Raw genomic sequence first — 23,197 nt, 5'->3', positions numbered from 1 at the left:
AAATGCAGTTACATCAGATCAAAGCTGAAAGTGAACCATCTCCCTGCATTTGCCGGACATCCCTTCGTTGGATGCCTTTGATAGCTGAGTCTTGGACTGAAGAATTGAGCCCTAGGGTTGTTCTGTTTTAGCGTGCCATCAGAAGCGAGTGAAATCGGAAGAGAAAAAGACAGCAAAGACATCTGACTCTGTGGATTACTAGGTCACCCCTCTTCTGGGTAATAATTAGCAGCTCTGCTGTTCATTTCCCACCCGCCCTCACTTCTATGTCCTGCTGTGCTTCGAGAAGGATGTCCTTCATCGAGGAGTAGAGCCCAGGATCTACACTGTTCCTCTTCCAACCCTTAAGGAATACCTTCCTCCGCAGTTCGTTGACCCATGGAACTAAGGGCTGGTAGTACAGAGTGAAGTTCTCAGTAGCTCTTTGTTGGAAATACTCATCATCACCAACAATGCCCATTTTGAGTTCAGCTAACATGTTGTCATTCTCGTAATTCCACCTATCAAACTCAGTTGGCCCAACATCTTTACCATCCCCGTCGTAATGAACGCATATCCAGAACAGGACCCAGAAGAACGACTCTAGGTCATGCATGAACGAATGCTGCTCGCCTAGCAACGCCCCGATTGCCATGAAGGCCCTCGTGCCGGTCTTTCCCTTGGCACCTGAAGCACCCTCTCGTTGCTCTCGAATAGCGAGGTCAAGGTCGATCAAGAACGCAGGCCAGGATGGGTTGCCACTGTCCTCATTGATCATGAGATTGTTGATGGATATATCTCTGTGGAGGATGCCTGCCTTGTACAAAGACTCGTGGCCCTCAATGCAGCCCACCAGGGCAGCAAGTAGTGCTGATCGAGAGCTCGCCTTGTAGATAGGCTTACCATAATCCCGGAGAATGATACGTCGATGAACCCGATTTGGTGGTATACTTGCAGCCTTTGTGGGAGACACAGAGCAGGATCGCTTGCTGGGGGGCAAAGCGGAATCGGTTTGGCTGGACGGACGCTTCCTGCTGGTGCTGCTGCGGCCCTTCCGCGGGGCATCTTTTGCTATGTTGCTTGGTGGCATCTGTCGTCCTGGCCGGTAGTTTGTTGCTGCTGTGACATCTAGGCCACGTCGAACATTGTTCCAGATATCATCGTTTGTCCCATGATCCTGGACCGTTTCGTGGTGATAATACCGGGCCACATTCACGACGCCTTTGTTCGTCACTTCACGTAAGAGCTTACCTTCCTCACCACGTTCAAGGTATTGCCATGAATCCTTGATAACAAGCGGCGTCTCTAGATGCCCTTCGGGGTGGGCCTTCCAACAAGTTGCAGCCCGGCCAGCGACACAGCGTGCCCGTAGGATCAACCTATCAATAACAATCCGCTCTGTGGAACCATTCCGCTCGATCTCGATGATGCGTTCGCCGTTCAATGTCATGACTGTCGGATCAAACCCTAGGGCTTCTTCGTCCATCCAAAGGAACCCCAGTATTGTGGACACAAATTGCTGCCCATCTTCATTGATGTTAAACCGCTCTGACGCAATGGCTCCAAGCCGGTCAAATGCCCACACCCTCATGAGAGGTCCGCAGAGTGTAAAGCCCAGGACAAAGCGCCGAGTGTCCTGTGCAGCAAGCACCTCCCTCGCATATCTCCCGAGGTCGAGCCATGCCTTGGAGGCCGTGTCCGCAGTTGGATTGCTCTTGAGTTCTCCAGGTACCAGTATTTGCTTCCAGTGGTATCCAGGCTCTTGGCCAGGCTTCATCTTGTCGATAAACCCAACATCCAGTTTGCGATCTGCTCTAGAGCCCTGCATTGTGGTGTTGGGCTGTGCTAGGAGGTCTCGTTGATGTGTCGTATTCGGCGCCTGTGTCTTTGCAAACAGTGCTAGCTTCTTGACAAAGTTCGCAAGCCACTCCAGCACACTTTTCTCGTTTGCGTCCTGGGGCCATCCATTCCAGCCGTCTTGGAAGAAAGGATCGTTACCATCGAGGCACTGATCGAAGAACTCCTCGGATGCTGCTTCAAGTCCTGCTAGGCTCCCGAAATATGCGTCTCGAAAGCCGGGGAGCCCTACATACATAGTGCCGAGCTCCTCTTTCAGTACATCGTCGACATATCGGCGGTGCTCAGATGAGTTTGCAAAGCTGCTCGTGTTGTGCAGCCAGGGGGTTTGTTGAAGTGAAGACGCTATCGATCGCGGAGGTGGGGTATCTTCGATGGCGAGGTTGCTGACTTGACGCCAAATCAGCTCATCGTCAAGCTTGTCGGCAAGAGCTGCTTTCAAGAGAGGCTTGGCTCGATTGAGATCGAAGTTGTTCGATGTAATTGATGTATTCAGTCTCGAAAGATCGCCTCGAAGAGTGCCATTGCCTATCCTTGTAGGAAGTAGGCGTGCAGCAGGAAGTATCTGCAGTGTCGAAAGAAGGATGAAGACAAGGTTTTGAAGATCTGCCAACATGATCAGTTAGAGAACAACTGGCAGTTGCGTCTTTCCTACCGTCCACCTCGAGCTCGTCCACTGCTTGCAGCTTACAAGTAAGGTCTCCGCAGGTCGATTTGAACTCATCCAAGAAAGCAGAAAGACTGCTGCCGATAGGGTTTTCCTTGATAATGTTTGAATCAGAGTGCTCTTCCATTATAGGTGGGGTGCTGCTAAACGTGATGTTTGGATGATGGCATTACATTAGCAGTCGCGTCGCAGAGGAAGTCGTCGCGCTACGCATTGACCACTCACAAAGCTGGGAGAATGTTGTTCCGATGACTGGCTGTGAGATATATGTGGGGCGATCGACCGGTCTCACCTGCATGTACAGAGCGGAACAGTTGCATGCGGTCTAGCAAACACCAACCCTACTAACAGTTAGAGGCAAATCCTGCCTCATTGTTGTACCTGACAAGGAGAACAGGCAATTCACGCCACGTCCTGGTTGAGCATGCTCGAATATTTATCCGATGCGATGCTAGGACATTGTGCTTCGTCAGTCATATTCTCACCACGTGCTACCCATGGTGAACGTCATCTGTATCGTTACTGGCACCGCGGAAAGACGAATCTAGGCAGACAGAGCAATCTGAAATTGTGTGTACCTTGCCATGGTCGTGAGAACCTGCAACAAGTTGCCAAATTAAAGCATATATAGACCCCCGCGTAGCACAATCAGAACCCGTCCTAATATTTCTGCAACCCCGCTTTCTTTGCAGCAATGCCGAACCAACCAAGCCATCTCATTCCTCGCAACCACTACTCAGGGCAGGTGACCGATGATGTCCCCATAGCTTCCGGCATGGACTGGTCGTGAAGCCAATTTGTTGTCGCCACGAATACGACCACGCTTGTTTGGACGCTCTCCATCGCCACCCGCCAGCTGCTCCGCCCCGACAGCCTGCTCCTCGTCGACTGAGCCCCCAGGGTGGGGGTATTTCCTCTTGACAGGTATGGCAATGGATTTGACGTGCTTCTGACGTCCGCCCTGGGTAGCCCAGTAGTCTTGTACAAGCTCGCGCGCGTTCTGCAATACTTGATCCTCGGGCTCCCACGTCCGCTCATGTGATCCGACCCAGGCGACATGCAGCTTCACAGTACCCGTAGCCTCCTGTTTGTGTTTCTCGACCTTGAGCACGTGCCAAAGATTCATGTCGACCATAGCGTCTACGCGACCGCCCTCTACGGTGTCCCAATATGCAAAGAGTGCTTCCTCCGCATCCTCTTGGATGCTTGACTCGGGTTCCCACGTCGGCTTACCGTGCATCCAGCACACTCGCATCTGGAAGAGGGTGGGGTCGTCAGGGTCGCGTTGATGACCGACGATGGCTTCGATGACGAAGATGCCGTTCTCAGGGTCGTCCGCATCATCCTTGGGATCAGCAGCATCCGCGGGTTGAAAGGAGTCGGTGGTGTCTCTGTTATCGATGGCGATGGCAACGGTGATCTCGGCCCCATCTGTGGCCGGGGTGGCAACTGTGGCGACTGTATGTTAGCTTTGATTTCCTCGCGCAGTGTGAAGTGTTCCCTACGATGGAGCGCCTCGTCCTGTCGGTCAGATGTCTCAGACGGGTAGCTATCTTTCGCCTCGACAGCAGCGTCGGTACGGCCAAGGTCCTTTCCAGCCTTCTCCTTGCTCGCTGAGGCAGTCGTGCCTGTGCCGCCAGGACTACTCGTCGAGGTCTTCTAGACAGGCGACGGCAGACTGGGGCAGGCTGGCTCAGGTGTGCGAGCGGTCTTGCTATCGGGAGCAGGACCCATGACGACAGTGGGTGCAGAAAGCGGGAATGTAGCCTTTGAAGGTGCCTCGGGAACGGGGTCGGGAGCGTCGAAGCTTCCTAAAGAAATAGAAAGCGAGAGGCCTGAGTGTTGGGGAATTTGCGGCGCTCTCACGTGGTCGGTAAGGAAGGATGTCGTGGACGGCTTTGAGGTCCCTTGGAGACGGGCAATGTACATGGAAAAAAGTAATTGCGATGGTCAATGCGGGCCGAGGCAAAAGTGCGGAACCGACTCGAAGTATGTGGTGACGGATATATAATATTCCGCCGGGATCACCTTACGTCACCTGCCCACAATGGATCCGTTTTGCCTTGAGGGGTAGTGTAGCAGCCACTGAAGGACCAGCCAAGACTTATTTAAGCACACAAAAGGCCTAGCTCTTGACACCCCACGCCATAACACACCGGATTTCCCGCATTGTGACAACATACACCAGTCCATGATGAGCCTAGACACATCCTCAATGCCGATGGTACCTAGCTTGAGCTTGCTGAAGAGGTGGGCATACTTTTGATACAGGGCAGTTGCGATCAACATGACTTCGTCCTGGGTCGCAGTGGTATCGGGTGGCAGTACAGCGGTAAGAGGGCCCTCATATGGGCGTTGAGGGCTGGAGAGATTCTTGCCTTCTTCCTGGTCAAATTCTGCCGTACATGGCCCGGGCGGTGAGCTCGGCAGTATTCCCACAGATACAGAAACGTGCGGCCAGTCGTGATAACACCAGCTAGCAGCATCAGCACAATGCCGGCCAAATAGAACGGACATAACACCATGTGATAGATTCGGGTGGAAATTGAACATAGTTGGCCACCCTTAGCCGCATCTCCCCTTAAGAACCGAGTCAACCTGATCGAAAATTAGGGCAAGGCGCTTCCTTTGGTGATAAGAAAGGCCAAAAAGGCGGGGATGAAGTGGTGGGCACGACATCAGCCTGGTAGATGAATCGACGCATCGAAGATCTCGAGCCTACGGGATGAGTGGATACAGGTAGATCCGTCCAGGCCGTCAGAGCCACGGATGGCCCGCAAGGTTGCCACGATTGGTGAAAGGCCATCTCTCGAAAGTCAGATACGGCCTATCAGCGTTACAGATGCGCTAAGCGAACTGGCGCAAAGACGGACGGAAAGTTTCGCTTCATCGGCGAATACCACTGGGACAGGATAACGCAGGGCGATTCATGATGAACTCGCGCCTGCTACCTAGAGTGGTCTGACTTGCGTATCGTTCGGTCAAGAGAACGCAGTCAGCTATATTTTGTGAGCTCTGTAACGTTTCAGGTAATTCCTAGCGAACGATGGATGTCGGAAATACCCTTGAAGAAGCATCTGGTCGAATACTAACTGCCCTCCGACAGCGGAGATCTTGACAACCTAGAAGACTGGACATGGTAGGGTACAATTATGCCTCGCTTGGTCCGCAATTTGCCAGTCCTGGCAGGTGGAACGTCCAGAGCGTACTCGTCCCCAAGGTCCTTTCTTTCTCAAGATCTCATCCAATACCCAGCGCTGCATTCGATTATTTGGTCGGAACTGGTCAAGATTCTTATCTGGCTATTGTGTTTTGCCGAACATGACCAAAAAGTTGAGTTGAGCATCAATTGGCCCAGTGGATTCCAGGATTGTCCGCCATGTACCGATGGTTCGGGTCGTTGCTGACCCAAGCTCGTTAGCATCGGCCGGCCAAGGCGGACTTCCAACAATTTGATTAGGTTGCTGTTGGTGGTGTTTGTTCTTGGAGGTGTCGTTTGCGAGCAGTTGCTTTTCCACTGTTCTAGGCTTCGCTAGATGAGATATCTGACGGTTCTTGCCTGTCCCAATCGACGGCCCTGTCTCTAGTGCTGTGGATGGCGTCTGCTCGCCTTCGTTCCGTGGCAGCGGCGGGTTGATCTCCGCCTCGAGGGTGTCAGTGACCTTCGAGAACTTGCTTAACAGATCCACTGCCCACAGAACCGCCTCACTTGGGGTCTGAGAACCGGACTGTCCCTTGGCCAACCGTATTTGCATCAACAGGCTGGAGATCCTCCTCTGAATGATTTCCAAAAGACTGGTGATCTGCTCTTTGAGTGTGTCAAGTTGCGACGCATCATTAGAAAAGAAATTTTGGGTGGTAGGAGCTCTGTTGCATTTGATAGCTGGCTGATAAGGTTTGAGGGCCCGTTCCTGGGCCCGGCTTTGGCGTTGAAGATACACAAAAAAAGACCGTACCTCAGCAGATGCCTTTTCAACATCTGCTAGCTCGACAAGAATTGTATTGCCTGATGATTCCGCTGGCTTCATGTTGAGTTCGCTTTGACTGAGGTACTGGTGTTCGTTTGCCGCCCTGTGATAGTTGGCACGATGGGATTATTATGCCCCAGGCTCCGGAGTAGCGCAGAAGAATGTCAGGCCGACATTGCATAACTAAGCCGAAGATGCAATCATGTAGGCACTTCGGGTATTGTTACCTCGTACGTAAAAATTTCGTTCCTTAGCCAAAGGTAAATGACCCGACATTGACAGCGGGTCAAAAGGTGCGAGCCGGGATTCCCAGCTCGGGGCATAGTATTCCCGCTCGGCCCCCCATACATAGCCGGGCTGGCCTTGGCCAGCCCATCCCAATAGATCTTGCCCTTATGGGCGTTCCGTCATGCAAAAGGGATAGTTTGATTGATTATGTAAGGGAATCATCCGGTCATGATCCCCTTAGTCATCAGCGGAATCACCTGTAGAAGGGACTGGCCTCATGCGGGGGAAGGGCTTGCCTGATTACCAAGGTACTGAGGGCTCGGGGACGTGTACATTGAGAATGGGACCTCTAGGACGGGTGAAGGACGTATCCTACAACAAAGCGACAGACATCATTCGTATGTAAGAAGTCTGAATGACTCGTTGAGCTAATGATCTACAGAGCAACTTATTGCTATTGGGCCCTTTCCATACATGCGAGTTCTTACTAATTTCCACTTCGCAAACATGACCCAAGACTCTACTGGTTGAACAACCTCATGACCTCCCCCAACAGCCCACCCTCTCCGAACAGCGCGCTTCGCGTGTCTCTCATCAGGGCTGTGAGCTGGTCAAGGGGCTCCGTCATCGACTCCAGGTGATACACAAAGCTCTTGAGTGGCTGACCCTGTCGATCAATGCGGCCCGTCGCTTGATCGACATCGTTCACGTTTTTGGTGATGCCAAAATGGACGCAGTAGTTGGCAACTTTCAATCCGTCGAGACCGGTGCCACAGAGAGCGTACGTGGTGATGAGAACCTTCGTGTGTGTCTTTGCGCTGTAGCTGCCACCGCTTCCGCCTTGATGCTCATGGAAGTCGCTGAACCAATCTACGATCTTCTGACGCTCGTCACCGGCGAGTCCGCTGTGAATGAAGGCTGACTGGAAGCGGGCGTCGTCCAGTTTCTCGAACCAGAGCTGAACAGCATACGCCAGAATGGGCCACTTGGCGAAGATGATGACGTTCTTGGGGCCCTGAAAGCCAGCCCAGTTCTCGCTATCGTCCGGATACGCCTGCGCATCGTTGTATGCCTCCGCGCAGATCCTGGCCAGCGTTCTGAGTCGGCTGCAATCAGCCAGGATGGTGTCGATGTTCTCCCAGATGCCGGGTGGCATGATTGACTTGTCCAAGTACTTGGATGGCATCGTCGTACCCTTGCCACGTCCGATCACTTTCACAATCCCATCCCATTTGGTCTCGACAGCCGGAGCGCCTGGCGTATCATCCGCCGCTCGGAGAAATCCTGGCATGTGGGTCGCGAGCTCCAACAGACGGACGTCTTTATTCTTGGTGATGATGCGGATGTCGCTGGTTGCGCGCGAGGCTGCACTTGCGTTGGGTTGTGATGCTCCTGTAGGTCCGTCTGAGGCCGCAGCACGCGCATCCTGGAGCTTCTTCACAACGGTACTGCCCACGGCTGCGATAAGGCCATCCATGGGCGCCCGAAACTGGGTGTCGATGCGGCATTCGACCTTCTTCGTTGCCACCTCTTTCTTCTGCAGGATGGGACGTCCGAAAAACAGGCTCCAGCTCGCCCGCCTGATGATGCATGCGAACACGTTGGCGTCGGCGAAATCTGGCATGAAAGCTTGGCTGACCGCATCGCTGGTCATTTGGCTGACGTTCTTGAGCAGGCCAGCATGTTTGTCGTCAAGCTCCTTCAGCAGTTGCAGCAGAGCGCGACACGCGATGCCAGGTTTGTTGCGCAGAAGTGAGAAGATTAGTGCCAGGTCGACGAGGCCACTGGTGATCGGACTGCCGGTGGCCGCCAGCACCATGGGCGGGCGCAGTTGTCGCTGCAAAATCTCCCAAAAAACTTTGGCCATGTTGGTTTCCAAACCTCGGACCTGATGTGCCTCATCCCACACCAAGAGGCCGAAGAAGTAGGTCCCGCCAATCGTGATGGTTACCTCCTTGCCGCCACGAATGGGCAGCGTAATCAGCTGAGTCCAAAGATTCCGCCATTGCGTGTCACGACTGACACGCTGTTGTCCGACGACGAGAAGAAGGCCCGTGGCGTCGTCCCCATCAGTGGGCTTAGATGAAAGTTGCAGAGTCACTCCGGCCGCCTTTAGGAGATTCGAACCATCTTGCTCCCATTCTTTATACATCTTCGAGGATCGTGTCTTGGTCGGAAGCTCCGCCTGGAAGGTGGGAAGACAAACCGCCTGCGCGGCGTTCACTTGGTTGTCATCCCCTTGCTTAGCCAGCCGCCAGTCGACGACACGTACAAAATTAAACGTCTCATCGTAGACCACATTTCCGTCGTGAGAACGGATCTCCAGATCGACGATCGGCTCGAAGTAGGCTTTGGCTTCCTTTAGGGTTTGACCAACAACCGAGCTCGGGGAGACCACCAGCGTAGCTCCGCGAGGGAACTTTTGGAGGAGCCTCGCGGTTAGACCACCTTTCTCGCACGCACACTGAATGCCGAAGGGCATGCCGCGCAAAGCGCACTTCCCTGAGTCGTTATTGTGCGCCTCTGGATGGGCCATGTAGTGGTCTAGGCTGATGAAGCTAAGACAGCGGACAGCGATGAAGCCTTGGTAGGTGATCGTCTTGCCCACTCCCATGGGATGCGCAAGCAAGGCACCCAGATGGCCGTCGACAACAGCCTGCTCGACTGCCCTTCGGACGTCATCGAGCTGATAGGGCCTCAAGGCGCGCTTCGTACCGGGGAGTTGACGGCAATGTTTCGCTTTCGTGGTGACGTGCTTCTTGTCGTGGCCGAAGAACTCGCACGTCTTGCGCCAAGACGTATCGTTGTCAGCCGAGTTGAACAGATCCTCTACGCCACCTTGATCGGGCATATGCTCGACCTGGAGGGCCTTGAGGAAGACAACGTCGTCGTCCTTCGCCCTGCTCGAAGGGGGTGCAGGTGTGGTCTCGGTGGCTCTGTCAGTCTTGGGCTTCTGCGACGAAATGAACATCTCCTGGTGTGATTTGAGGGGCTCGTCCACAATCTCGGTTTCCTCGGACTGCCCTTGAGCATCGTCATCAGTACTGCGCAACCGGTCGGCGACGATGACTTTGGCCGCCTGCTCTGGTTGCTGAGGTTCGTCGGGCAGATCGCGGACGTCAGAGGGAACGAGAGGCGGTTGAATGTCATGCCCAGACTGCTGTGCCTGCTCAGCGGGCCCCAGAAGATGCTGATCGATCATGTTGCCCAGGTCGGTTCCACCAGGCACTAGCAGCTGCTGATCAACTCCGTTCTCCTGCTCTTCATCGAACTGCCCAGACGGCTCTGGGAACCGTCGCTGAATCTCCTAGAATACAGCAACACGGCGAGCCTCGGCCTTGTTGTGAACATAGAGCTCGCATTGAGCCATCATGTTGTCCAGTGCGATTCTCCACTGCCCGTCATGCTCGATGCGGCCGGTCCAAAGCGTCATATTGCCGAACAAGAGACGTGCATTCAGAACCTCATGCACGGGATCATACCGGACTCGATCGGAGCACAGGATCTCCCAGAACTTGGACCAGTCGAAATCGGAGGTGAGCCGGTGGGAGGTGCAAACGCTTCGGGGGCCGGCGCTATCACGAAGCAACCATTCGATCATATCCTCGTACAGGACGCTGTCGCGCTGGACATAAAAGCGTCCCAGAATGAGGGGATCGTCGCGGAGACTAGAACGCTCAGGAGCTGTGCGGGCAAGTGCGCTGTTATTGTTGCGGGGATGAGCGGGCAAGCGCAAGGCCGGGCGTGTCGAGGAGCGGTTCGGGCTTTGGGGGAATGGATTGGCTGAGGCAGCGACAAGAGGAAGGGAGCTGCCTCCAGAGACAGAGTACGGCGATGGAATCCTGGTTCTCTTGCTTGCGCGGTCGGCCGACTAAGCCGCGGGGCGCTTGGTGGCAAGATCATGCTGTTCATCTGGGGACATGTCAGCGAACTCTCGCGGTATATTGCAGTTTGTGTCGCGGTACCTTCCGAGCTAGACAGCGACATGAGTAGCGAAGATTCCGGAGAGCTCGACGTCGCGGACGAGGAGGAGGATGAGGAGTACTTGCCCTCAGGCATAGTTAAAATGCCTGTGGAAAATGCTTCGAGGCGATATGGAGTATTGAGAAAGGGCAGGAGAGAAGCGACGGCGAAGTTGGTCTTTTCGCAAGTCGTGAAGAGAGGTGGGTAGTAGAGGTAAAAAGGGAAACAGAACTGGAAGGGGCGCGCAAATAAAAATACACTGTCAGGTCTTTGCAGGCCAGGTAAACCAGGCCAGCCATTCAGCAGTTGAATCAGAGCCTTGTGTGGGCCGCCGGTCCCCGCGATTCCAGCGCCAACCTCGAAGGTAGGGAAGCGGGCATTGGCCCGGACGAGGAGCATCCCTGTCGTACACTCAGCAGGCCGGTGTAGTGCGCCGAGCAATTGTACGGCCTGAATCTGGCAATTCAATGAACAACCTCATAAGTCACCGACAGGGTGCGCAACATGGACAAGGGGGCGAGAGACGGAAGAGACACACTCACGTACGCCAGGTGCAATCTGCATTTTCATTGGCCGTTGGTGAAGTCGCAGCCGGAGATGAAGCTTCGCAGTGGCTGCTGCGCTGAAGGTGTGCCTTGGCCAATGCGAGTAGGGTTGCGCTGGTGAGACGAGCTTCCGTACAGAATCCTGGCCGGTGAAGCCAAGCCTTGATCAGGGCCGGAGATGTGTACTGGAGTGTCCTTCCTCGACCGAACGAATCTCGGGCATTCATGGTGTTGGTAGTTTGCTGGGGTCTCTCGCAACGCCGGGGCGCAGATGAGGTGGTCTATCCCTCGCCGCCTCATGCCTGTGTAACGTAGCAAGGCCCGGATGCGTCCCAAAGAAGAGCTCCAAGAGGATACTACGCCCGTATACAGCAAACGGTACCTCCGCGTACGATCGCTTCACATACAGACGCTCTCCAGCCTACGAGCCTGCCGATTATGCGGAGACGTCGAGAAGCAGAATGGGTCCAGCTGTTGCGAGGCTGCTTTTGGACCTCGACAGGGGCTTTTGACGGGCGTGGTCATTCGAGAATCCAGCCATGTCGGATGTGGAAAAGTACCCTGCCTGCCGGCGTCTCACCCCTCTCTCCTGGGCATGGGGAAGCTGGGTTTGGCCCGCGATGCTACCCAGGCGTTAAGCAGGACCACTATCATGGGCCCGCCTGCCCAAACCCATGGCCCCGGCGTGCTGCACGCGCGACTGAAATACAACCTCATATCAATCTCTAAATAGGCCTCGGGCTATATGTACACCGCACCCCCTGAATGTAGATTGGTGACCTCCCCATTGCCCCATAATTTACGACATCAAGCGAGCTAACATACGGCGTAGACAACTGTTACATACAGTAGTGCTAAACTCTGGCTGACAGTACCCTTGAACACCACCCCACCAATGCTGCCACGGCCAAGCGACGACCGGGGACCGGCTCACTTCCGTCTCACAGTGTGAACCCTGGGCGTCAGAGCCGGTCAACATTCGCCGCGATCTGAAGAGCCAACATGCGTCGTAGACGAAAATATGCGCGAATGATACCGTCGTTGGTTTCCTCTGCTAATTGTAAGGTCAATCGGATTATCTCGACTGCTGCCTTACCTCCTGTTTAGCCCGTCTGCTCGACTTGTCGGTATCCTTGGCCGACCATAACGGGTTCCTGCTCAAACGGTTGCGAGCGTGGCTGGTGGATGTTACGAATGCGGTCACTTGTTCGACTTCCCTCACTGCCTCGTCGCAAAGTGCCGACTGGCAGCCCGTAACATCTTGCACCCAAGCGTCACAGTACTGTTCAGCCCAATAATCAACACGGGATGCGATGAATCCATTCCATTAACGATTGGTTCGGCAGCAGCAAACGTTGTTGCGATTGAATGGACACCTTCCATTGTTTCTCGATTTGCTTACATTCATACTTCTCATCGAGTGCCCCCCTCAAATCATCGCTTGCCCCCCTCAACATCCCAGTCTGCCAAGCTGACACCATCTCCGCGCAGCACTTCTTCTCTCCGAATGAAAATTGTTTCATGTCGGGTTGAGATCATTTCTGCATCCACCTAAAGAATTCGAGCCGTTTGGACATGCCATTCATATATAGCGCTCAAAACACCAGGGAAACCTTGGTCACTGAGCAGCCAAAGTGGGGGCAATCTCCTCACCCCAGGCCCTGAGCTCCTCCAAACGTTCCTTGATCTTTGCTAGGTCCCCCATCACCACCGCTGTGAGTGAGGCAACACTCTCCCGAATCCTGTCCCTGCGGCTTTCAAGACCTGATAAATTCATAAGTCGGGCACGTAGCTTCTGCGTCACCGACGTGTCGCTGATTCGGCAGCTTTCTAGTTCTTCCAGTGCGGTTCGACAATGGAGCACCTCTTTCCCCACCTCATCTACTTCGTCCAGGTCGCCGTCAGACGGCGGAGAGACAGCAAGCAGGGGGCGCCATCGCTGGGTTCCAGCACGGGACAGAAACTGCAGCAGATCCCGCATACCTTTCAGTCCAGCTGCGACCTGCAGTCCGTCTGACCACACCTTGTTATGCTGAGTTCTCATGACCCGGGCGACGTCTTCCATGTATGTCGCTTGCTGCTTGTGCCAGAGATGGTAGTCAGCCAGGGTTATGATCGGCGGCAGGGCGGGTGGTATCACGATGCTCTGCGTCGAAACGAGCGGCGCCTGCAGCTTGATGTCAGACAGAAATGAATCATGATGCGCTCCACTGGCCAGGGCAGCGAGAATAGGTCGCCAAATTCCGTAGTCGGTCATGGCGGGGATCTGTTGACCACTGATGATGTGAAGGGCGTTGACCATCACCGCAACACCGCTGTCAGCGTCGTTCGTCTGCTCTGCGCACTGGTGAAAGGTAACATCAGCATCACGGCGGAAATGTGGCGACAGGTGCCGCAGCCTCCTCCTGATGGCGCCTTTATCCGTAAAGGCTGGTTTCGAGTCGAAGATAGTGACCACGTTCTCGGATATGACGGCAAGTATCCAGTGGGTGTGATTATTGAGGTTTGTGGGAGCCAGCGTAATAGTACCGGCGTTTGCTGCTAGGTCGTGATCAAGGTCCTGCGGTGGTTCTTGTCCGTTAAGCAGCAGTGGATGAAGGACTCGCACAGAGAGCGGGCACAGGGCGGCTGCCGCTTTAATGACCTGGTAAATCATCCCCTCTTTGACATGCTGGTCAAGTGCAAGGCGTTCCAAGTCGAACCCGCCATGCGATGTCTGCGGTGGCGTAGCTAGCCGTGAACGCTTGGGAATCACAGGCAGTGGGGATCCCGATCGCTTTTCCATGCTGGCCATGCTGGCCAAAGGACCAGCGCCCGCATGAGCAGACGGAGAGAAGTCGCCAGCAACATGACGCTCGACAGTATCAGACGACTCATTAGCCCCGAGGGCGAACTCTGGAGCAGGACTTGTGGCAGGTACAGCCGACGATCTTTGCGATCGGGACATGCGCTCTGGCAACTCTGCTTGCACGACAATCGTTGAGCCGGCCGCAGATGCGGGAGAAGGCTGATGTTTGTCGGTTTCGAGATAGGTATCAGGTCTGATCCTATTGTCAAGATTGTTGAAAGTTGGTGTCTGGCCTGTCTGACCCCTGCCGTTCTCCGAGCTAAAGACCCCGTAACCGGCGAAATGACCGATGGGCAGCACCCTAACTGGGGTGGGCTGCGATAGGGTGGCATTGATGTCTGACGGAGATGCTGCTAGCTGGCGGTTCAGCTGGGAAGCATTCTCGGGCCCAGTCTATTCCAGAAGTCAGGTCTTGGGAACACAAGTGGGGGCCATTGGGGCTTACTGGAGCGGGTACGTCTTCAGGTTGACCTCCAGCCACCCCATCCTGTGTGTCGTGATCTCCGTGTGAGGGGAGTCGTCTCCAGATATCGCTCAAAGCTCTGGTGGTGTATCGTACACCTCGTAGCTCTCCGTCCAATGCCCACAGGCTGGTAGGCGACCTCCCCTCGTTCAAAGCCCACCGAACCAACTTGCGAATGGTGACAAGAGCATCGTGGGAGATGTGATCAATATCGACGTCATCAGGCAACTAGCCTCGTCCGCCGCACAAGCCATCGAGTTCCCCTTGTAGCATCAGCCGTTGATGTGGTCTTCCTGGCACACGTGGTGGCATTGTGCGCTCTTGGCTGTCAGTCGAATGCAGATTCTGAGCTGTGGCAGAACGAAGATCCGTCGTCCGTCTGAGACTGCGAAGGAAAGCGCAAAGTCAGCAAGGTGATCGAACCGGAAATAGACGGGAAGACAGACTAGGTTCGTGTGTGTGCGTGTGTGGCGGGTGCCCTGAGAGCCCAAATCTTATGCTGGCCGACGGATCGTGGGTGGACATGCGAGGTTTCCTTGGTCCCTTGAGTGGGAGAGCAGGTGGCCGTACAATAGTCCAGAATTTCGCTATGCCTGAGGCACCGCGGGGGGAGGGGTTAAGGTTTGCTAGTCATTATGTAATCACCAACCCAACAAGCCATTGGCCGATACAACGCCTGCATCACTGCGATTCTTCATCGCACTTTCCCTATCCGTGACCACTCCAACCGCATGTCGTTGGACACGTTGGTGACCCACGGTGCGCAGTTGCCTGCCGCCGTTGGGCACTGTGCACTTGGAACTCTGTGGGAGGCCGCGGCGCGTCGCACCTAGTGTGCAAGCCAGAACGGGCTCACGTTCGGGGCGGTCCCGGCGGCGGTGGCCTGCCGAGGCGTGTATCCCGCGCCACGCCAGGTCGACTACTGTATTTGTATCTGCGATCCCGACGTCCATAGTGTTGCCCGCAACATGTCTCCACTGATTACTCTGCCTCGCCTGGGTAACGGCTAGATGATGGTCCCTCGTCATCTGCCGCATCCGAGTCTAGCACGAGCACCAACAACACGGCGTCGTCACGCAGGAAGAAGAAAAGAGCTCAGTCCCTCCCGCAGTCCGTCAACCACACAGAGTTTGCGTGTCTCTGTACCAGCCCAATCACCGTGAGCATCGAGATTGAGAAGCCCGGCGGCTCCGAAGATGAGGCCAAGGCTCAACTCCGGTTTGGGGGTCAGCCCAATTCATCCACCTCCAGCAGCTGCTCGGAACGCAGACCATTGGTATCAGTCTACCGCTGCTTTATATCTCCGGTTCCACCTGGCAGCTTTTGTTTGCTGTGAACAAGCCTGATCGCGTTGTACGTCAACCTCCCGGAAACCCCCACCCCGCCTTGCGTTACCTTTCTTGACACCCAGACGACACGCTGACGTGATTCCGCGCAGGAGCTCCTACACGCACATCGATTCGAAGGCACGCGCACCATCATGGGTGGCTCCCAGATCCTCGCTCTCCTTCGTGCGCTGCGAATATGGAGCGAGACGGTGTTCCGAGACCGGTTCCTGAGCGCGTTCGTGCGTGACTAGCCGTGGCCATGGTAGAGCAGACGTCTCTCCCGGTATACCATCGCATGGAAATGTGGCGCAACGTCGTGGAAACCGACACAAGAGTCGGTAATGGCGAACAACTATTCAGAACCATAACGACGTCCATGCACAACAGCGAAGTCGACGCAGTACAGTACCTTCTACCCTAAACGTCACACGTTCCAGACCGTGCCGTGACTAACGAAGAGTTTACCGGTTCCACCGTTCCCACAGACTTGCTCCGAATGAAAGAACCTCTCTTGCTCCGATGGCAAGGCCCCAGCCCACGCGCGGGCTCGCCTATACGACTGGAATCCCTAAACACCAAGCTCCTGGGCTGGCGGATGGAAGGGGTCTTAACTCTTATGCGGTCTCGCGCCAGAGGCTGAGCCCGAGATATTCAGCATTCCTCGATTTGGGGAGATGATCAAACATGATGGTTGGGAGCTAGGATACAATCACTTCAACACATCAAGTCTCTGAAGCAGGCCTGCGAGGTCCCGTGCTTTTTACACTCGAAACAATTCATCTCATCAGCATGCTTTTGAAAAGAGCGCACCAGCTTGGGTTCCAGGCTGTGACAGGCTGGCAGAATTGGAATCGGTCCACGTCCAATCAGGCTATAGTATGTCGCGCGTTGTCCAGCCATGGTGCGCACATTCCGTTAGACAGCAGCTGAACTCCTCGCTCGAAGACTCAACGGATATAACCTACGTTCTGGGTCGCAACGGACGGAACCAGTGAATATATTCTGTCTCTTGTGATATAATCGATATCGACAGTTGCGCCTGCAGTCTTGAGGGTGCTGAGGAGGGAGGATAGCTCCCAATGTTGATCAGATGTGGCATGTGTTGGAACCCATCGAATTTTCTTCAATAGTAGTATTATGCCCCAGGTTCTACACATAATATGATCTGGTCAAATGGGTAAACCACTAGCAGCTGGCGAATGCAGCGCGATAGCCTATGATTGAATGATTGAATGATTGAATGATTGAATGATTGAATGATTGAATGATTGAATGATTGAATGATTGAATGATTGAATGATTGAATGATTGAATGATTGAATGATTGAATGATTGAATGATTGAATGATTGAATGATTGAATGATTGAATGATTGAATGATTGAATGATTGAATGAACCTCGTCCACGTGAAGCATTATCATGCATTGATTACGTGTAGAGCTTTGTATTATCTGTTGCGAACCACACCCTTGTAGAATATTGTTCTGATTGGGATGCGAAGTGGGGTTTTGGGGCTCTTTGATAAAAGCCCATAATGCTTCTGGTCCGCCAGGCTTTTTGGTGTCTGCTGTGCGCTGTGCGCTGCTAGGGGCAAGCCTGATAGATCGCTATTAGGATGCACTGTGCTTCGGAGGAGGCTGCGGAATAGTTAACATTGGGGTTCAAATTATGTAAAAGGTGACTACGCAGCAAAGTCCCTCCGCTTAATTTATCACACATTTTCTGTTGCAAGGCATGTCCTGGGCACCATGCGTTGCTTTATTCCTTTTCTGGCTTCTGCCACGATGCCTCCTCCAGTGGCCTGTGCTTGGCTGGCTGGGCTCTCCCTACTAAGGGACTCTGGGTTGGCGGGCTGGGGTGGAAGGGTGTGCCAGGGGTGGTGGTGGTGGATCGCACCGTCGAAGACATGCCAGAACCAAAATCAACAACCCAACCCCTAAGAAAGGACGAACTATGGGTTTGGTTCATGTCCACTGCATCCATCTATCCTTAACAATGACGTGACTTCGTCTGTGCTGCAACTGCCTGCTAGTCAGTTAGCTCTGTTATTGCATTGGGAGGGCCCCGCTCCGACGGCTGCAATTGCTAGCTGCAGGTAGTGTCACCCTCCTTATAAAGGTAGGCTACTTCCCCCCTTGTCTCGTCTTCTTTTGTTCTCATGACACTGGTGATGCATATGTATCGCTTACATACAGTCATAAGCATAAATCTCTTCCTCTTGGAAACACACTTCGATTCTCTTAACTTGCCCCACACAGGGCTCGTACCTGATGGGCTAGCACTGTGTACAGCCTATGGATGGATTTTCAATTGAGGCCGTCCCCTGCCCGCAGCCAAGGATGGACATAATCAAGTATACCCCAGGGGTGAGATATCACCCGCACTGTAATGAGCTGCATTGACTCCAAACATCTTGTTTGCAGACAGGCAACCACAGCCAGCGATACATGTTTGAGACAGACGTAACAGCAGGTTCTGGCTCTCCTGAATATGGAAGGCTTGTGCATAAAGAGGAAGCTACATGTGCTCTATACTATATCGCTTACACACGAACATCTCTTTCGTCACTCTCGACCAACAACGGCTACTTCCCATAGCGTGGAAAGAGCGGCCGCCACCATGGATCCTTATGCCAGCTGGGTCGAGAAGCAAATGAAGCAGTTTGGTCTCTTATGGGATACCGCACGCGAATTCCGAACCGCCTTCAGGCACATTGGGGACCCTAACGAAGTCGTAGACGCATTTTCGCACCTGAATCGCTCGGCACGTTTCGAAAGTCTGCCCTCCATGGAGCACTTCCGAGAGTTGGAGAAAGCGACAGGCAAGAAAATCGATTGGACAAACCTGGAGCAGTGGATCAAGGGTGCCCAGGGCCATGTACACGGAGAACTCGAAGAGACAGCCAGGGCATGCAAGCTGCTCAAGATTGACGTGGCCGGTTTGGGGCTAGACGATGCCTACACTAAAATCGAGGAGCATCCATTTCAACGTTCATATGCTCGCGCCTTCGGCCCAAACTGGCAAACAAGATTGTCCGAAATCGACCGCACCTTCGGCCTCAGCATCACCTCAACCAACAAGATCCTCATGGACAGGGAACAGTTCCGGCAGGCGATTTCTTCTCGACAGGAGAAAGTTCTGCAGGACTTCGACATGCTCAGAAGGAAGCAGAAGTACCTCCCCGCTTTTCGGGAGAGCTGGTCCGAGTTAGGGACAGATGCCAGGATGAGAATCTTGCGGCAGTATGGGCTTCCCCAGACCCCAAACGCTGATATTTACGCTTACCTGGAGGGGGCTGACATTGGTAATCATCCGGCGCTCAATCGTGTTGATCTCTCGGAGAGTGACAATCTGCCATCGTTGCTCGAGACGCGGTGCCGATGGCCACCGCAACGTTTCCGTCGCTCAGGTGGCCGTCACCATCTGCTCAGCGTCTGGGCAGGGCGTAAAGCTCCCATCGTGGTGAAAGGTGTATCGTACTTGGAATTTGACGACAGATCCTCCGACGCAGCGGGGGAACTTCGGTTTTACGGCGATGCTGTATCCCAGGTCGCAGAGCACGACACACCGCTGCAAATCAGCTCGAAGCTAGTTAGTCCTAACTCGCTGTTCTGGCAGCTGCAAGGACAAACAGAGATGTACCGGTTCCTGGGCAGCTTTGCAGACACAATCCCCGACGCGACAAAAGACGAGGCGGGGACGGTCATCCAAGATAACGATCTTGGTGTGGAAGGAAGCCCACCCATCGCGCGTACTTCCTTTCCAAAACACAAAAGCGACATGAATATCAACCTGGACGGTTTGCGAGAGATGATTAGAACATCACTCGACGAAGCAAGGGACGATCTGTGGCAGCTTCGTCAAGACCCAGCCTCTTGGCATGGCCGCATAAAGAGAATGGCTCAAGGCAGCGGCTCAAAGGAGCTTCTGACAACCCTCTTCAGCCGCGTCGACATCTTCGGCAACTTGAACCAGCGAATAGGAGCTGCCATCAAACAGATTGGTAGTCCTCTATTGACCGAGGCAGATGAAGATACCATGAAGATTGCAGCATGTCTTGACTGCGCTCTTTCTGCCGCGTTCGAGGAGAGGTTGGCCCATTTTCGATGGATCATGCCACCGCCAGCGGGCTCACTCACCAAAGTTGGCCACCAGCTGTTGGAGCTGATCAGGGAGAACGATCCGATTCTCCGTCGTATGGGGTTCTCGGCGGTGATGAGAACCATCGATCGAGAAGTCGTAGGAGGCAGGTCCTTCCCTGTGGCCGTCTCACAGATCCTCAGCGACCTGCACGTCTTGGCTGTCTGCCTCGAAGAGATCGAGAGCCATCATCCATCGATCTCCGACTGGGTGGAATACTTTCAAATGTCCAACTCCTTTTACGTGGAGCAGACTGGCAGACTGCGGCCCTGGAAGGAGATGCTCGAGAAGGCGGTTAAAGCGATGGAGAAAGCCGGCGAGTACAATTTTGCGGGAGGACCCCAGGGCTTTTGGCGAAGACTGGATCAGCAGATGGGAAAGGCATCGCGTAACAACGACGCTCTTGAAGGTGTATTCCGCGAGATAGAACGAGACATGCCCTTTAGGCCTGAACAGTCTGCACCGGAAGCTGCGACGGAACCCATGGTCTCAGTCTTCAGCAAGGCGCCCCCGCCGGCAGCCACCAAGACTCAACTCAGACGAACGCGTCAGCGACGGGGAGAAGACCAGACCCAAAACCCCGATCGACCGGTCGAGCGGTCGACCCAACGGCCATCATGCAGCTCGTCTCCGTGTCGCTTGCCGTGTGTCAAGCTTCCAGAATCAGACTTTTGGTTGTCGCTGCGGAACGACCGCCGGAACGGCCCCCAGCAGACCTTCGTCTGGGACGACTTTTGCAAAGCCATGTGCAGCATCGGCTGCAGCATGGAATCATCAGGAGGTTCGGCTTTTCGCTTCGTTCTCAATGACTCTAAGGGCGGACGAATTTTTTCTATTGGATACCACAAGCCACACGGCGAGTCCGACGAGACAACCCTAAACCTGGGCCAAGCCCGACGATTATGGCTCAGGAGGCTTGAACGTCGCGCCAATCTCGACTGGACTTGAATGCATTCCTTGCTTACGAACGCCTGTCAGTGTCAACTACCGCGCTGGTGTGTATTGCATCTGCGACGTGGCAGGATATCTCGTGTCGTAGCATCGATGCAGGTAATTCAATCGGACCCAAAACTTTGGCCGGTTCTTGTCAGGTCAACCTTCGTAGCAAATCTGTCGTACATCCTCTTGGTTCAATTAAAATCACATTCACATGCATGCTGTCCAGAGATCGCTATTAGTTCCATACGTACAAAATCAAAATCGGCTCTCACGTACAAATCGCCCTTCAGGTGTTGCGATCGAAGAAGTCGGGCGCATGTCCAGTCTTACATGTCTTCACATGGACGTCAGTTGGTCTCGCCACACGTGTGCCCGGATACTGGCGCAAAGCTTGAGAGATCTCGTCCATCTGAAGACGCTCAAGATCTCGAACGCAAACGGCACCGCCGCTGATGGGGGAGGGGGGGGAACAATGGGATACCCGGTCGGTCATGTCTCTCATACAAAACATGGACTGCCTGCAACATCTTCAGCTGGACGTGGGAGACGACGTGCTCGAGACGTCAGAAGGGCTGCTGCGGAGGGTTTGCTACGGGCGGCCGTCGCTGGAGACGCTGGCGATGGGTTTCAGCGCATGCTTGCCGACGGAGGCTGGAGGGCCGCGGGTCGTCCTCGGACTCGGACGTCCACGGCTTCGTAAGCTCGCGCTTGGGAATGTCATCACGGGGCAAGGGCGGGTTGCGGAAGCAGAGGAAGTCGAGTTCATGGCGGAGGGACTGTGGGAGATTTTCCCTGAGATGGAGAGCCTCACGGTGCCCTGTGTCGGCACCGTGGTAGTAGGCGGAGGAAGCAGGGAATAGGCCGGACATTTCCTTTCAAGGGACAAGTCTTCAGTACTTTGGAATCTCTTCGTCTTTGACAGCGTTCTCCCAAGTTCCGGATTACGGTATCTTCTGCTGTGAAGTTGATCGGAATGGGGCCGATGGAAGCCGTGAGCTCAAGGCGTAGCATGACGTGATCAACGGCGTAGACTTTAGAACCGCAAGACGGCGGGACCCGTCCCGAAGAAGGCGACAGAATCGCCGGCCTGAACCGGTATTGACTAAAGTATCGCCAGCCTGGAAGCCGATGTAGGTAATACCGGTTCGGGCTGTGGCGGAAATAAACGAAATGGGAAGGTAGTGGGCTCGATCGTTGAGTTGGCGGTTTCATGGGTTCACTGGACGGTGCCTGGTTGATGTCGGCGAAAGGAACCGCGCGTGTTCGGTTTGCAGAATGCTGCAGTCTCAGCTTGCACTCGCGACAGGCCATCCTTCTGATGGAGTTTGCTGCCGAGGAAGCCAGTCAGAACCCCGGGATTGTGAGCTTGCGAACACGAATGAGCTCCAGCTTGACCCTGTTTGCCTGCAAGGAAGGACTACGCCAGAGCTGTTTCGCGTCATCGCCCTCGTCTGAGGTCGCATGCGTGAGACGGCGCTTGTTCGCAAGCGCTGCCACCGGTACCCGACTCGAGGTGTGTCCATCCGAAGCCAGGTATTCTCCTAAGCGCGTTTCCAGCCGGTGTTGGCAGACCCACTAATTAGCGATCGAGACCACTATCCGTGTTTTGGCATGCAGCGTCCTGCATTGGTTGTCTAGCTTGCACGCAGCACGATATGCAGCTGGTGGCACGCGATGTGAGCGGGTGCGAGGCACTTTGGTCACTTCCTTTCCGCGCTGGCGCGTCCCCTGTCCGTCTGGTCGTCGTGTTCGCGGCGGTCCAGGTACCACGCCTGTACTCTGCAGTGTGGAGACGGGCCTGGATCTCGCAGGATGTGGACACGCAGTACTATCTTCCCCGGGCGCTGGGCGAAGCAGTGCTGGATTGCGCTGCACACCTCCCTGGACCCAGCCAAGCGTCCAGATTGGGCGGGAGGCGGGCTATCCACGTGTCCTTGTCGTCGTCTCCACACACCCACAAAGTTCCTGGCGATGGCCCGCTCGAGGCGCGGATTGGCCGGTGAGCCCCTGGGAGCGGACCCTGCATGGGAGCCCCGCGATTGGCCAGCCAGCTCCGAGTCTTCAACGACATGTCGTGGATGGCAGAGCAAACATGGTATCGATGTTGGATCCTTTACGTTGTCCGCACGTCCGTATCGATGCCCCGGGCCGCGGTCTGGTAGGCCGGGATTGAGCTGTGGCGAGATTGCAATGGTCCCCTTCGGATCCTCCCAACTTTGTTGAAAGACTGCTGTTGACGACTCGTCGATGAGGCCTGCCTGCAGGGTTTGA

The 23,197-nt window shown here is 54.6% G+C and overlaps 9 protein-coding genes across 9 annotated transcripts; 5 read left to right on the top strand and 4 right to left on the bottom strand.

Moving 5' to 3' along the window:
- Positions 1-241: 241 nt before the first annotated feature.
- Positions 242-2,630, bottom strand: CGGC5_v016054 (uncharacterized protein; the record flags this gene model as incomplete). The annotated part of the gene is made up of 2 exons (XM_066153434.1): positions 242-2,442; positions 2,492-2,630. The coding sequence occupies 2 exons, from the start codon at positions 2,628-2,630 to the stop codon at positions 242-244; spliced, it is 2,340 nt and encodes a 779-aa protein (XP_066007253.1).
- Positions 2,631-3,239: 609 nt separating this feature from the next.
- Positions 3,240-4,237, bottom strand: CGGC5_v016053 (uncharacterized protein; the record flags this gene model as incomplete). Its single annotated transcript, XM_066153433.1, has 3 exons — positions 3,240-3,952; positions 4,009-4,131; positions 4,183-4,237. The coding sequence occupies 3 exons, from the start codon at positions 4,235-4,237 to the stop codon at positions 3,240-3,242; spliced, it is 891 nt and encodes a 296-aa protein (XP_066007247.1).
- A 481-nt stretch (positions 4,238-4,718) lies between these two features.
- CGGC5_v016052 (uncharacterized protein) lies at positions 4,719-5,629 on the top strand (the record flags this gene model as incomplete). Its single annotated transcript, XM_066153432.1, has 6 exons — positions 4,719-4,727; positions 4,775-4,835; positions 4,984-5,057; positions 5,117-5,134; positions 5,499-5,532; positions 5,610-5,629. The coding sequence occupies 6 exons, from the start codon at positions 4,719-4,721 to the stop codon at positions 5,627-5,629; spliced, it is 216 nt and encodes a 71-aa protein (XP_066007248.1).
- Positions 5,630-7,219: 1,590 nt separating this feature from the next.
- On the bottom strand, positions 7,220-11,226 carry CGGC5_v016051 (uncharacterized protein; the record flags this gene model as incomplete). Its single annotated transcript, XM_066153431.1, has 5 exons — positions 7,220-10,006; positions 10,049-10,400; positions 10,572-10,611; positions 10,665-11,112; positions 11,209-11,226. The coding sequence occupies 5 exons, from the start codon at positions 11,224-11,226 to the stop codon at positions 7,220-7,222; spliced, it is 3,645 nt and encodes a 1,214-aa protein (XP_066007249.1).
- Positions 11,227-12,825: 1,599 nt separating this feature from the next.
- CGGC5_v016050 (uncharacterized protein) lies at positions 12,826-15,043 on the bottom strand (the record flags this gene model as incomplete). The annotated part of the gene is made up of 5 exons (XM_066153430.1): positions 12,826-12,920; positions 13,191-14,448; positions 14,501-14,746; positions 14,821-14,903; positions 14,965-15,043. The coding sequence occupies 5 exons, from the start codon at positions 15,041-15,043 to the stop codon at positions 12,826-12,828; spliced, it is 1,761 nt and encodes a 586-aa protein (XP_066007250.1).
- A 671-nt stretch (positions 15,044-15,714) lies between these two features.
- On the top strand, positions 15,715-16,346 carry CGGC5_v016049 (uncharacterized protein; the record flags this gene model as incomplete). Its single annotated transcript, XM_066153429.1, has 5 exons — positions 15,715-15,744; positions 15,788-15,871; positions 15,957-16,029; positions 16,098-16,246; positions 16,332-16,346. 5 exons carry the CDS (start codon positions 15,715-15,717, stop codon positions 16,344-16,346), a joined length of 351 nt encoding a protein of 116 aa, XP_066007130.1.
- A 1,840-nt stretch (positions 16,347-18,186) lies between these two features.
- On the top strand, positions 18,187-18,444 carry CGGC5_v016048 (uncharacterized protein; the record flags this gene model as incomplete). The annotated part of the gene is made up of 2 exons (XM_066153428.1): positions 18,187-18,213; positions 18,271-18,444. 2 exons carry the CDS (start codon positions 18,187-18,189, stop codon positions 18,442-18,444), a joined length of 201 nt encoding a protein of 66 aa, XP_066007129.1.
- A 22-nt stretch (positions 18,445-18,466) lies between these two features.
- On the top strand, positions 18,467-20,935 carry CGGC5_v016047 (uncharacterized protein; the record flags this gene model as incomplete). Its single annotated transcript, XM_066153427.1, has 1 exon — positions 18,467-20,935. One exon carries the CDS (start codon positions 18,467-18,469, stop codon positions 20,933-20,935), a length of 2,469 nt encoding a protein of 822 aa, XP_066007134.1.
- A 500-nt stretch (positions 20,936-21,435) lies between these two features.
- Positions 21,436-21,786, top strand: CGGC5_v016046 (uncharacterized protein; the record flags this gene model as incomplete). Its single annotated transcript, XM_066153426.1, has 1 exon — positions 21,436-21,786. One exon carries the CDS (start codon positions 21,436-21,438, stop codon positions 21,784-21,786), a length of 351 nt encoding a protein of 116 aa, XP_066007133.1.
- Positions 21,787-23,197: the final 1,411 nt, after the last annotated feature.

The sequence above is a fragment of the Colletotrichum fructicola genome, assembly GCF_000319635.2.
Source record: "Colletotrichum fructicola Nara gc5 chromosome Unknown KSG_Nara_v1_contig10, whole genome shotgun sequence".
Lineage (NCBI taxonomy): Eukaryota > Fungi > Ascomycota > Sordariomycetes > Glomerellales > Glomerellaceae > Colletotrichum > Colletotrichum fructicola.
The sequence above is the reverse complement of the archived record's forward strand: the minus strand, read 5'-3'. Positions and strand labels throughout refer to the sequence as shown.